Here is a 13,931-nt window from a genome sequence, read left to right on the forward strand (position 1 = left end):
CAGAAGTAACCTTTATTTTAGCTTTGTCTTGGTAACTACACAGAGCTACGGCGACATCCAGTGGTTAGAGGATGCAAAAGTGTAAACTTCATGTGGCAAGACCCCAGCGGAAATCTTGGTTTTCCAGAGTATTTTGTCACAGATGATGATGACCTGCCACAGCATTGGCACTGTCAAAGCAGATGTGTCCCCACAGCCACTAACACAGTACCAGCAGGATGGCAGAGGCCAGAAGAAGCCAGAACACTGAAATGGCAGGCTTACATGTGAACCCTATATGCCTACTTTTGGAAAGTATTAAACCACCAAACAATAGCAAATTCATGTAATGTTTTCCAAACTGCTCTCAGGTACAATGGAAAGAGTGAGTTTTTTTCACAGGTAGAGTTCAACATTTTTGTTAGTCACCTTAGTACAAATTCAAGGAAACCAGTAACGAATTTGAACAGAATTCATTGGTTCATTTCAATTGGATTAAAATACGGGAAAATATTTTGGAAAATGAAATGGTTTGGTTTATGTCTCCAAAACTTTTAGTCTTGTGACTCTTGCTGAAAATGCAATCGAATGAAGTGGGGAAGAAGGGTTGGGGCTTGCTCCAATTTCCCCTAGTAGCTAGGGCACATGTCTTCAACAGCAAGTTCATTGGACCTGAAAATAAAGGTTTCTGCTTTTAATTTCTGTGAAAGAACAAAAATAAAAATAAAAAATCAAATAACTGAGGCATACGCAACATGTTTATTATTCACAGAACAGAAAAGAAAAAAAGATCAAGTGTTCACAGAACCTTATACATGAACATGTCTTCTCACTTCCTTAAGAAGGATAATTGTCACCACACTGACAAGCAATGACTGTAACAGTAATGCAGAATTTTTGTTGTACAGGAATAGTCTGAAGAAATATACTCAGATATTAGATAAGACCACAGAAAAAAAAAGGCTACAGCAGGGAGTATTGATGCCTGTATCAGCGATTTTCTTTCATGCAGAGCTTGGCTTTCTCTTGCTTAGCCCTTCCATTTTCCCAAATTTCTATGGAAACAATGAATGGTGTTTTTTAGATGATGGGAAATCATTGTGCTGCTAGTAACGTCAGCATGTGTAACTCAGTGAGTTTTACAGTAAACTCTAAATTCTCCTCCAATTCTCCGAGTTTCAGGAAATAGCACAAAGAATCCTGAGCCCTTGGACATCAGCACCAAGTGCTGTGCCTCTTGCATCTGTTGATGGACCTTTATCATTCTCTCTAGTCACTCCCGTCTTCAAAACTCACATCATGTGTAATCAGGCAGTTCAATATTAATGCTGCGTAGCAGAAGGGGCAAAGGAAGGCAGGCTTTTGAATGTTTTCCCCTGATATAGTGAATAACAGAGAGTGGAAAGAACATTCAGTTCTCTGATACAACAAGCTCATGTACACCACAGTTCCTCTAAGAAATTGTACTCAGTTATGCAGCTGATCTAATCCATCTCACCAGATGATTTGGGATCCACATAAAGAAGAAAATGCTATGTATGATTTATTACACAAGATTTATAGAGAAGAAAATCATGAGAGGAGAAGGCCAGCACTTGCAGGATAATGGTGCAATAGTTATTGATCTTAAGCCACATGGCCAGAGCTAGAAATTTTACAAGTTCTGAATCTTTGCAACTTTAAGTGAAATTAATGGAGGTAGCAGACTGTTCAGCATTTCAGTCCTTTCATTTCTTGTGCTTATCATGGCTGTCTAGACATGTCACTGCATTGCTGTAATATAGTGTAAGTTTATCTCCATACTTCATTGAAGGAGCTGAACTTGCTCCCCGATCTATGTATCCTCCTGCACAGACTGAAAAATAATGAGCCTCCAAAGCCAGAAAATGTTGAACTTCATTTCAGATAATAGCCTTCTACCTCTCTCCTTCCTTTTTTTTTTTTTTTTCTTTTCTTTTATTGGTTGATGATAGCCACACATCCTTTTTAATGCTCTAATGAGAATGCTAAAATTTTGCTTTGAGAACATATTTTTCCACATAAAGCAAGAAAACTGCATCACTCAAGTGGCAAGGGACTGAAATACATAAGGGATTATTGCACATCCAATCCCAGTACTGGAGCATTTTAGCATTAGTATGATTTTATTTTCTGATGCATAGTTTTAGAAAATCAAGTCTCTTTTGATCATCTTCTGTAAATAGCATAAATAACGTGTACCTTCAGCTGGCTAGTAATGGTTAGGTTGGGGGATGATCATGGATATGTGAGCAGGAAGGGCAAAATAAAAACTCAGCATTCCTTAAAAAATGAGTCCCTAAACATCTGGCACTCACATCCTAAATTTTTAGGCTCTTTTGGCATTACACTGCTTTGTATTTCTCCAAAAAGTGTGCAGCCTTCCTGATTGAGACAAGCCCAGTTAGTACTCTTTTTCTAGAGCATCTTGTGAGCTTTTCATCTGATCTCCACAGTGAATACTTGTGGGTGTTACTGCTTCTTTCCCTTTTCTAAAATGAACAAGCTCCCAAGGCCTGATTTCCAGAATCTATTCGGTGCATTTCCATGTAACTGTGTAATGCACTGTCTGCTCCCTCCATTTAGCACCTAAGGTTTGAGATGCACACTGTGAGTACACAGCCCTGAAAGAGCCGTGGAGCTACCTATGTCAGGCTGCAGTGGTAGCGAGGGGCTCCACTCACGCTAATTTATGTGTTTATGCTCACACATTCATTCATGAAACTTCGGTCTGATCCCAAATGGTTGCTGTTAAGTTCTTTAAATACTTCGGTGTTACTCTAAACATACAGCTCTAACTCTGAAGCTGGCTCTGCAGAGAGTAGGAGGCTGGAGCAGACTTCCTCTGGAGTTCCCCTTCCTACCTACACTTTAATGGGACTAACAAAGAATGCCAAAAATAGCATGACTGAGGGCTACTCCCAAACAGAATGGTCCTGTCCTTCCTCCCTCCATCAGTACCTTCCCATAAGCAGTATTTTGCTTGTGTGTATGGCCCTGTGGTGATCAACCCTGCTGAGCCGACAGATCCAACTGAAAACAAATCTGGCCAAAATCCATTTTTCCCACCAGGACACTTCCCAAGTCCAACCCCCTCTGCAGCTGCACACACACAAGGCAACAGGGCCCAATGGCAGGGCAGCAGAGAACAAGGATCATTTCCTTCAGCCACATCAGCTTGTGTTGACTGCAGAGGTGCAGCCCTTCAAGTGCTGCAAAACCTGAAAGATTCATTTGACCAAATTATTGGGACTTAGGCTGCTAGGTTATTTAAGCTAACTTTAAACTCCTAACTTTATTTCCAAGTGCCTTTAGATACACATGGAGGCTCCTGCCATCCCTCCCCTCTAGAGTCCCACCTTGCTGGCCTCTATCCCCAGCAGGGGTGCAGGTGGCACAGGGTGCTCCCCAGTCCCCTCATGCCCTGGAGAGTACTGCTGCTGCTTTCTCCCTCCTCAGCATCCACTGTCCTTTCCCCTGGCAATGTCTGCACCCAGCTGCCCAAGACATAACCCCACAGCCAAGCCAGGCTGCTCCCCAGTGCAGCGCTGCTCCCCTCAGAGCAGAGGCAGCTTCTGCCCATTCCACAGGGTAAGAGGGGCCATGGAGGAGCAAGGTTGATGCAGAGCAAGAGGCAGGCAATGTTTCTGAGCTGCTAATATTTCAAGCAGAGAGGGGAAGTGATTCAACTGCATCACCAGCCTCATCTCCTCCCTCTCCAAACCTGGTTTAGAAACCTCATCCACATATCAATAATCCCCAGATCAAAGGGGTGCTTGACCTCTCACTGAGGCTGAGGTGGTGACTCTCTACCTTTGTCCTGTCCCAGAAATGCTGGATGCACGGAGAACACACATCATTTCAATGGCAGGCAAAGTCTACAGCCCAGATCATGAGCATGCAGGTAATTTTTGTTCTCTCATTGATTCACAAGATCTTACCCCAATTTAAAAACAGACTAGTCTTGACTCTCAGGTAAATTGTGTTGTTCTGCACCTGCATCATTGAAAAGGTTTCTACAGCTAACACATCTCAGCTCCAGCTTACCCTCAATAACCTTCTATTCCTAGAACTGGATGTACCAGCATTAGAGCTTTACCAGACCTCATCAGTTCTGGGTTGCAACAACCTTGAAAATGTTGGAATGAGCTTTCATTGTGAGGTAGAACTGAAACAAACCTGGCACGTGTTTACTATAAAGAGAGCATGTGAGTATATACTACATTCCCCATATGACCAAGGGGTTTACCAGCTGGCCTGGGGAAGGCCATTGCTGAAGGTTCACTCTAGCTTTACTTGCAAGCAGAATTCCCCATCCTAGATGAGGGCAAACCCAGGCTTTAAAGACAGCTCAGCAGCTCTGGTAGTACACAGTCTGTCAGACTTCCTTCCCATCTCACTCTCCCATCACAACTTTTGTGGAAACAAATGTATCTCTATAAAACAGCATAATTTGCCAAAACATCACTTCAGCTATGTTTTCTCAAAAACTTCCCCAGTACTTCTGACACTCCTGAACAACTATGATAAACATATAAACTTGACAGTTGGCAAGCAGGAAATTTGCACTGCTTGGAAACCGTGAAGCTTTGCATCAAGCTTCTACCAAGATACAAGAGCACCCTGACATCACTGAAAAAGCATAAAAAATGGCAGCTGTTTCAACTTGGTAATAGAAGTGCAGCTTTCCAAGTTGGAAGATGTGCTAAGCTAAACTGAGTAGAAGACCGGAGCAATTCAGGCAATTAATGAATTTGCCATCTGATTTTGAGCAGGCTGTTAAATATGTAATGTCTGTCTGGTTTGGGAGCAAATCCAGAACTAAGTCTGAAACTGTATTTTCCCTTCATGCATGTGTAAAGAAGATAACCCAGTGAACATGATGATTTACAAAGCTCCCCTTTGACTGTACACAACCACGATTTTCTTCACCCTCATTATAATATCTACTTGCAGAGTTCAGTTAAGCGAAGATAAGGAAAAAAACTCTACCAATAAAATTGACTCGTGTCAATCAAAGATTCAGAAAGCCAAAGTAGGCCGTTAAGTGTAAAGTACTCAGATGCATATTTTCAAAAACAACAGACAAACCCCTCTACTGGAGAATAACATTTTTCTAGGTCAGCACTCAGCAGGACATTTTGCAAGCGGGTATTTTTTATTAAGTATTATAACTGCATGGATACATAACTGCCTTTTTAGCTTGAACCATCAGTGAACAGACAATGAAGTAAAAAGAGAAACAGATGGCACTGCAGCAAATTTCAGTGAAATGCTTCCAGGCATAACGAATGTTAACACACACATACCTGCCAGTAGTCCTATGAGAAGCATTACAACCCATCCTGACCAGGCATCCAGCAAACTCTTGATGAACTCCCATATGGATTCCTTACTCTTGCTTGTAATCTGGAATAATACATTTAGAGAGATAAATTGCTGATTCAGGCTGACAGAGTTTTAGTGCATCGTGTTTAAACTGAAAAAAGATTTAACCTACTCAAAAGTGTATACAATTCCTCTACTCTCTGCTCTCTCCAGTCCTAATCACTTTTTAGTGATGGCCTGACATTTAAGTTGCCAGAAGCAGTTTCATATTTACAAACCCAAGACATCTTGCCTCCTTATTTTTATAAGTCCTCCTCAAGTGATACAACAAAGGAGGAAGCAAAATCTTTGGAAACCTGCTTGTTTCTCTCACAGCCAGGATGGCTGTAATTCGGGGAGAAGACGCTGCCTTTACCTTTCTATGGCGGTCAGTATCACGTGATTTCTCTCGCAGCCAGTCAATGGTGTGGAAGTCTTCATAAGTCCCAACATCGGGGAAAGGCTCATCCAGAAAATCCATCAGGTTACCAGAACCATTCATTTCTCCTGCATTGACCATATTAGTGTCTGCAAGTAGGCGAAAAAGAAGAATTTCAATAAATCTTTGATTTAAAAATTTGTGCAGCTTTGCCAGACATGGCAGAATCAAGTTTTCCAAAATCCTTCCACAAACCACGAAGTTAACAGACCGTGGGTCAGCAGTACTGGTGGGCACTTTCTGAAATCTATGCATTGCCACTAGGAATTGCTGAAGACTACTAAAACAGCTTAGCAAACCCTAAAAAGCATACATAAAATGCACAGTGTCTAAATGCAGATATACTATCTTTTTTGAAAATATAGCCCCCAAACCCAGGGTAGTTCTGGGCTTCTTCTGCAATGTTACATCCTGATCACATGGTGGAAGATGTACCCTGTCTGCTGGGAGGTCACTGAGTAGGCAGAATTACCAGCTCAGGAAACAAATGATGATTCAATACCATTTATCATTCTTCTGGGTTTACAGAAGCCCTGGAAATACATCTACTTCATGCAATCCACGATAGCAACACCTGAAAAAGTTAACTCATAACTACTGTACCTCTCTAGCCCATAGAGACCTTAGCAACATTTGGCTAGGTGCAAAAATTACCATCTCCTTTACAGGGTCAGGTCCCAAAGCAGTCACTAATATGACAGGTTCCAGAAAAAGCTGACATCATTCCCAAGGAGAGGAGCCCTTAGCAGCATGAGAATCTATTAAATAAAGTATTTCAGGCACACAGGGTTGGATTCATCCAGCTTAACTTCAGCCATCCGAAAGTATGTTGTCTAGACCATAAGAACCATCTAGGTTGCTCCTAGAGACAAAGACGTCTTGCTCTACAGAGTAACATAATCCTATCCATCCTAAAATAGGTGTCTGGGAAACAGGGTCTTCTGGAATGTAGCCAGGATTTTTAATCTGAAAGGGCAAACATTTAAAAAGAAAAAAAGAAAAATAAAATCACAGTGGATTAGGTTAGTGTAACCTGAAATTAAAAAAAAAAAAATAGTGACAGATACAGATTTTAAAGGTTGTACAGAATTGACTCATTGACTCTGCAAAGCCTACAAGCCCTTGTCATACTCAACAATAACTTTTGCAGGTTGCTGACAAGGCTAATACTAACTACTACAACCCATACACCTCCTTCAGATAGGCACGTTGTGATATGACATGTACAGAATTTGGATCTATGAATCATGGAGGAAATTTCCCAATTCTGCAAACGAAAAAGGAAAAAACTTGGCAGATGAGCTTTAAATAAATTGCCCGCCCATTCTGCTGATGTGTTTAGCCCCCTTTATTTACTTCCCTTTTCCCCCTTCTCTCTCCATTTTCGACTGTTTTACTTGAATCCTATCCATTTATTTTTTTTCCCTGGTGTTGACTTCAGGGATATAACAAACATGAATACTCATCTCTGTCAGTGTCTACTCCTTTGCACTCCACTGGGTAGGACTTTTTGGACTGCACAGCCAATGTGCTCAGCACAAGCAGCTGAGAAAAACATTATCTTAGAGGCAAACAGCAGGTCATCATTATAATTCTATAGAAGACTTTTTAAGTGCGGAAATCAAGTAATCTCCAAGCACCATGGCATGTTTTTCTGCAAGAGAATCAAGCAAGGGAGTCACAGCCTGGGGAAGGAAACCAAATGCAGAGCAGGTGTCCCACACAGCGCTGCAGAGCACAAATAGGCTGCCACAAGATGGAGGCAATTTAAAAAACAGCAGCTAAGAGGAGTGACAATTGAAAATAGCAGTACTTAGCAAAACAGATGAGAGCACACTCCTGCATTTGCTAAGGGAAATTAGAATCCAAAGGCAGGATGCTGCGGCTGACACCTGGGAGCTGAAGTTGCAAATGGATCTTGAGTTCGGTGTCTTGTAAGCCATGACAGAGGACTGGAGTGGGAAGCTGAAATGAGGTGAAAGAATTAGACCGTGGTATGATTTTGTAACACACTGATATTTTGCAGGTCATTTACTTCAACCTATTCTTCCCATACAGTGAAGAAGTACCTGCAAAGAATATGCATGCAGCTCAGACTGCTTGCCTGAACCCAGGCAGTACCCCTGCTGTATAAACAAACTTCTGGGAACTATTGTGCGGGAAGAGTTGGCAAGTTCTCCTTAATGCTACAAGAAAATTACCCAACATGCTAGTTATATCACATAAAAAATAGCTTTTTAAGTATGTTGTCAATGCCCAGCACATGACAGTTTTATGATGGATAATACCAGGCCAGACCACAAGTATGTAGGATAATTACAATCTCAGCCTGAACCTACCCCCGAAATACGTGCTGCACAGCATGTCCAAGGAGACAAAAGTGCTAGAGACCACAGGGCCATGGAAGACTTAGGAAACAAATAAACTTTGAATTCTAGATAATGTTCCAATACCTAGAAATTGTAGCTAGCTGGATGATTATCAGCCTGAAATTTGACTCTGGGTACCGCACTTTTGTAAGTGGAGATGTGATATCAGATTACGCAAAACCCAATTCTAGTAAATAAAATCTGGCTACAGCACTTTTGAACTGAGTAGTATAGAGTAGTCACCTTTTGTGCTAGCACCAGAAGTATCACTTTCTTTATTTCGCAATTATTTATCTCACCTTACTTAGGCATCTGAAACAATCTCCAAAGTTTCTTTCAGGATAGCTAAATTGCCCTCTAGAAGTGCTTGCAGAGATGCTTCCAGTTCTGCCAGCACAACTAGAGCATTATACTAATGATTTAGTTATAGATACGTTAATTTAATACACACATGTTAAGGGCAAATACGTCATCCAAACATGGACTGCAGCCAGGTGTACTGCAGCAATCCACTCCGATGATGGCAAAGGATGAGCATTCATGGCACAAGTTATCTCATCTAGGATTAGAAATCTGTTCTAGACTCTGGATACTAGAATCTAGACTCCTTTCATAGCTGATGAGGAGAGAGAAACTCTGTTCAGAGGTGATTCATCTGGTATATTTGAGAAACCTGCATTATAATGAGGCAGTCTGTCCCCTAGAAGTGTCGATTTCTGTTCACTGCTTACAGAGATGTCAGAAGTAGACATCGATGTCTCACCAAATGAGTCCAAGGCTACCAATTCAAACAAAAATAATGCAACTCCATTGCATACAGAATCAGTAACAAATGCAACTGTTAGCCATAACACCTGAATATTTAAGGAATTTGTATACTCCAACAAAACTTATATACAATAAAAAGTGTCTGATCTTGTTATGCTGCTGTGTGACATGTATTTTGTCCCTTTGTTGTTCTGACTTCTGATGTCCTTCCTGTCCTTTCCACTGCTTTTCCAGATGCTGATGAAACAATTTGTGTAATGGCAAACATTTCCTGCTTAGTCCCCTATTCTTTTCTAATAATTCCTGGCGTTCCATTTGTTTTCCTTAGGCATACATCCAACATTTTCATTGAGCAATCTGCTATAACTCCAGGATATGTTCCATGAGAGTCAGAAGCCTATCATTCTGTGGTCTCTTCAGGTCATTTCCCTCATTATTTTGCCTTTATCAACTTAAAATTTCATCTGCCATTTCATTCCCTATGCTTCAGTATGGAAAGACTCATTCTTCAGCTATCATTTTTACTGAATAGCTTAGGTATTTCTACAACTGGACATTTTTGTTAAACCTCTGCTTTACCAACTGTAAAACTAATTCCTGCTAAAAGCCAAACAAAGAAGTCTGACTGAACCAAGTGTCTTCTGTTCTCAGAGACTTCCTCCTTGGAGCCCAATTAGCAGATTTCCCTTGATTTAGACCCACGTCAGACTACTGCGGTCCTGTAGATGGGGCAAGGTCCTGGCAGGGATTGATTCACAAATCATGGGAGGCCAGAGTGCTAGACTGGCAATTGTGCCTCTTCACAGAGGCTCTCCCGGCTGCCACATAAGCCTAGATATCTTCCAGAAACATTGGGCCAGCTCAACCTGATACTCAATCCCAAATCTCCCAGTTAGCTGTGTTTGGTGCATAATACTACGTAGTTAGAAAGAAAGGGACACTGCCCTACAAACTTGTGAGGTGTTGCATGAGAGGAGTTGGAAGTAAGGATCACAAGCACAAGTTCAAAGATTAGACCATGAGGCTTGATGATGAAAGAAGCCAGACAATTTTTAAGTAAACACTGAAGCCTCCTATGCAAAGAAAACAATGAAGAGGTTAGTGCAGACAGCCTACAGAAGCCAGGGTGCAAATGCAGTGAGCTAGCTGCTTGATGGGCTGGTGCATGCCAACAAGCACAGTATGTGGACAGTATGTGGACTGTAGGTCTCTTCTGCTGTTTGCTTACTTTTTGTTATTATTATTATTATTTTTATTTATTTTTTTAAGAACCAAAAAGTAGTATTATCATATTTAAGGTCATTTCCGCAGTGAGTAAACTCATCTTCTTGTGATTCAGACCAGCTGTACACTGCAGCTTAGTGCTAAGTCTTGTGGAAGAATGATAAATTACATTTATAATGGAAATGCTGACAACCTCTGACCTTTGCAGCACTATTACAGCATGTGCAAATGTTAAAGTCACAGCTAGAAGAGCTGTATCAGTGAACTGATACTAAATATTTCTAGCAGATGAACGTTCACCTACACGCTTTCATCTTTATGCTGTTTTCGGTGAAGAGAGTAGTGTGGGGCTAGCTATGTGGAATGTGACTATGCAAACAACAAAGCATACTTCTCTCAGTTCCTCTGCTGTAGCATAAGGAAGAAGTGGATCTGCCAAGAAGCTGGTGGAAGAAAGCAGAAGCCTAAAAGCCTATTGTAAGTTCCTCAGTTTGTATTTGTTTGGAGTGACTTTTCCTGGGCATCTAAAGCATCATCTATTCCATCTCTTCCAAATGTGGCATGAGCTAGCCAACACATGAAAGCAGAACATGGTACAACTCATGGCTTTTCTATGTTCTGGTACAAATAAACATACATACATAGAAAGCAGGGAGGGTCCTACTGCAGACATGATGCTTTTGAAATGATTCAAGGCCTGTTAAATCCAGACTCCATCAGAACTGAACACACTACTGATTTGAATGCTCAGTGTAGTTAGCTGTGCTGATGTTATGTGATATTACAGCATGCACTGCACAAAGAGTGGGGACTGTGACAATCTCTGGGACTTTGATTATAAACAATGCAGTCTTACTGGTTTACCAAATGGCAGTCATCACAAAACTCCTTTGCATTGATAGATGATTTGCCACTCTCCATGGTCTTGCTATCTTTATTGACCATTCCTAATACTGAAAGCCCAAAGAAGCCAAACACGGTGACCCAGATTCATGGACATTAACACTTCTTGTCACAGACTGCTCAGTGTAACCAGTCAAACACGGGCATCTCATCTTGAGAGCTAGGTGCTCTGCCAACAGCCATGTACCCTCTGTCCCAAGGGATTTAGATTTAGTAATAGATGGAAATTGAGCACTCCCCACCCAGGCCCTGGATCCAGGTAATCAGGAGGTCACTGCTGCCTGCAGAGCAAGCTGAAGTCAGTGTTCAGGAAGAGCTGTAAGAGGACATAGGTGGGGGCCCGCGCTGCAGGAAATGGATCCCAGAGCAGAGCACAGTCACACTACAGGTCTTCAGGACTGCCTGGCGGGAGAAAATAGGCCTGAGAGCACAGAAAGCCAGCAAGCATGATTATTATGAGGTCACCTGGAAAGAGATGAATGAGAAATACAGCAAGATGATCAGGGACATATGCTTTTGAGGAGCAGTGAGAAAACACATTTTACTTAGCCTGCAGCCAAGAAGGCCAAGCAGGATGGGTGCTGCCTAGAAGACAACCTAGGCACAGCAATGTGACATTGCACCCTATAAGATGTAGAAGGAGGTAAACAGTTACAAAGCATTCCACTAAATAAAAAGTAAGATGCTGCTGGGTGATGAGTTTACAAGGAAGCTGTTTACAGCAAAAGCAGACTTAATCACTGACAAGTTAAATGTGCAGTTTTCTGCAGGCTCACAAACATCCATGACCAATTTAAGACTATTCATCTTAAAAGCCTCAGACCCAGTAAGATGATCTATTGACCTTCTACCTTAACAATAGTGTTTAAAAAACATTGAGATGGCCTTGGACCAGAGCAAGGCACTGTCTCTGCAAAAATAAGAAAAAATAAGAAAATGCTGAACCTAGTCACAAGCCTTTCTGGAAACATAATATGGCACCCAAAAAAAAAAGCAGAGAGAAGTTAAATTAGGAAAGTACAGAGGAATAATGAAATTGGCAAATCCTTCTCTTATAATGCAAGGATTAATGGCTCAGCCCCTGTATACGTGTAAATTATACTGCACAAGCCTGCCATCTCCCACAGCACAAGAGCAGACTGGCTGCAGTATCTGGAACATGACTTTAAAATACTGCAGCATGTTACTGTATGGCCCCATCACCACACATTAAGGAGTTTCCTGCTATGATAGTGTGGGCAAGCTAAATAGAGTCAATCTTTGAAGTGTAGCTTTACCCTGAGTAACCTCTATGGAAAAAATTATGAAGCCGCAGCAGAGCTCAAAAAACACAGGGCAGTAGATCACAGGGGAGAGGGCCTGGAAGGCACGGGGGAAACATTTGGGATAAGTGGTGGAAAACTGAAGGCACAAAAGGCTCCTCCAGACTGAACCACAGTCTCCAAACATTCCCCCTCAACCACCACACGTGCAAAGGGCGTGAGCACAGCAGTAATATTGGTGCTGGCTGGGAACACGGGGCAGGTGAGGCGAGGTGAGGCACGACAAGGGGGCCTGGTGCATAGGGCAGCATGGCCTGCTTGGAGGCTTGAGCACCCCATGTGCCCCACAGCAGGGTTGGAGCTAAGGACAAATGACCAGGGCACTGAGACCCTTTGGTGGGGGGCACAGCAGGCACAGGGTGACTCCCTTTCTTCTCTCAGGAGGTCCCTAGGTGACAGTGCTTCTCCTCAGTATCAAGAGGCCTGCACGCCTAGCCTGCCCCCTGCTCCCCCTCCCAGAGCAGGTCTCCCTTTGGAAGCAAATTCCTTTCAGGATGAAATATCAGGTGTCTGGTCTCCACTGGAGGTTTCTTGGAAAGTTTGACCAAAATTAGTTCAGCTGCTGAGTTATGTCAGGAGAGAGGGGCGGGGGAAAACCCAGCTCTTTCCCCACAACTGCCAAGTGGAATTTTAGCACTCACATAGCTCAAAATAGGCTCCATATTGAGAAAAATAATACTAAATGCACTTCTCTATGTTATTTTGAGCAAGCCTGAACAGTCCCTCCAAAAAATGTAGTTGCTACCATTGATCTTGAGGCTGTGGAAACACTGTTGGCTATGGGGCATGATGGTCCGCCTTTCACAAACCAAGTTGTGACAGCTTTATTAAAGGATGCCCCTCCACTGACACGCCAGCAGCAGATGAGCTCTGTGGGCCTTCAAGAACCAGCATGCCTTTACTTCTTGAAGAAAGCAAGGTTTGATTAGATAAAATTCAGAAATCCTTCAGCATCGTTGGTAAGAAACTAAAATTGAGGAGAGAGGAGAACTGGCAATCAGGCTACCAGCATGCATAGCTTCTTTTCTTGCTTTTCCTCTATTCCCCTTACTCACAAAACAGGGTGAGTTTTCCTCTTGGAGCAGCTGATTTGCTGCCACCGAACTCAAAAACAGAGCTGAAGGTTCAGGGGTGCCATACAGCTTTCCTGTTTGTGGCACATACCGGCAAGCTTTGCAGCACCAGGTTTTGGTCTGCAGTGCTGCCTTTTGTCTCCTCAGTCAGAAAATGATAGCATTAAGAGGGAAAACATGGATTTCAGGGGAAGAAAAAAAATAAATACAGAGAGAAGAGAGTTGCACTAAAAGGCTCTCCCCTTAAATGGTGAGTGTAGCAGCATTAAATGCACCTCTCACTAAAAACCTTTCTGAGCCCTCAGCTTGAAATAAAGCTGATAAACCTGCAGTAGAAAAGCCATTAATCTGTTCTACCGTGTCACTTCTCATGATTTGAGTGAGTCACTCATACAGATGGAGGGTCATGTTTTTCTGAGGGCAGTGGTTAGCATTGCTGCAATTGATGCTGGTCAGCTGTGCATTTACA

General features: G+C 42.3%; 1 protein-coding gene across 3 annotated transcripts in view; it reads right to left on the reverse strand.

Annotated features, from left to right (window-relative positions):
* Positions 1–13,931, reverse strand: part of CLCN4 (chloride voltage-gated channel 4) — a 46,427-nt gene that overhangs the window by 27,027 nt on the left and 5,469 nt on the right. For all 3 annotated transcript variants that reach the window (XM_038173033.2, XM_038173035.2, XM_038173034.2), the window contains exons 2-3: positions 5,741–5,892; positions 5,307–5,406 (exon numbers count right to left, since the gene is read on the reverse strand). In XM_038173033.2, the coding sequence (XP_038028961.1) occupies positions 5,307–5,406; positions 5,741–5,892 (252 nt within the window). The remainder of the gene's footprint in view (positions 1–5,306; positions 5,407–5,740; positions 5,893–13,931) is intronic.

Source organism: Anas platyrhynchos, chromosome 1 (assembly GCF_047663525.1).
Source record: "Anas platyrhynchos isolate ZD024472 breed Pekin duck chromosome 1, IASCAAS_PekinDuck_T2T, whole genome shotgun sequence".
Taxonomy (NCBI): domain Eukaryota; kingdom Metazoa; phylum Chordata; class Aves; order Anseriformes; family Anatidae; genus Anas; species Anas platyrhynchos.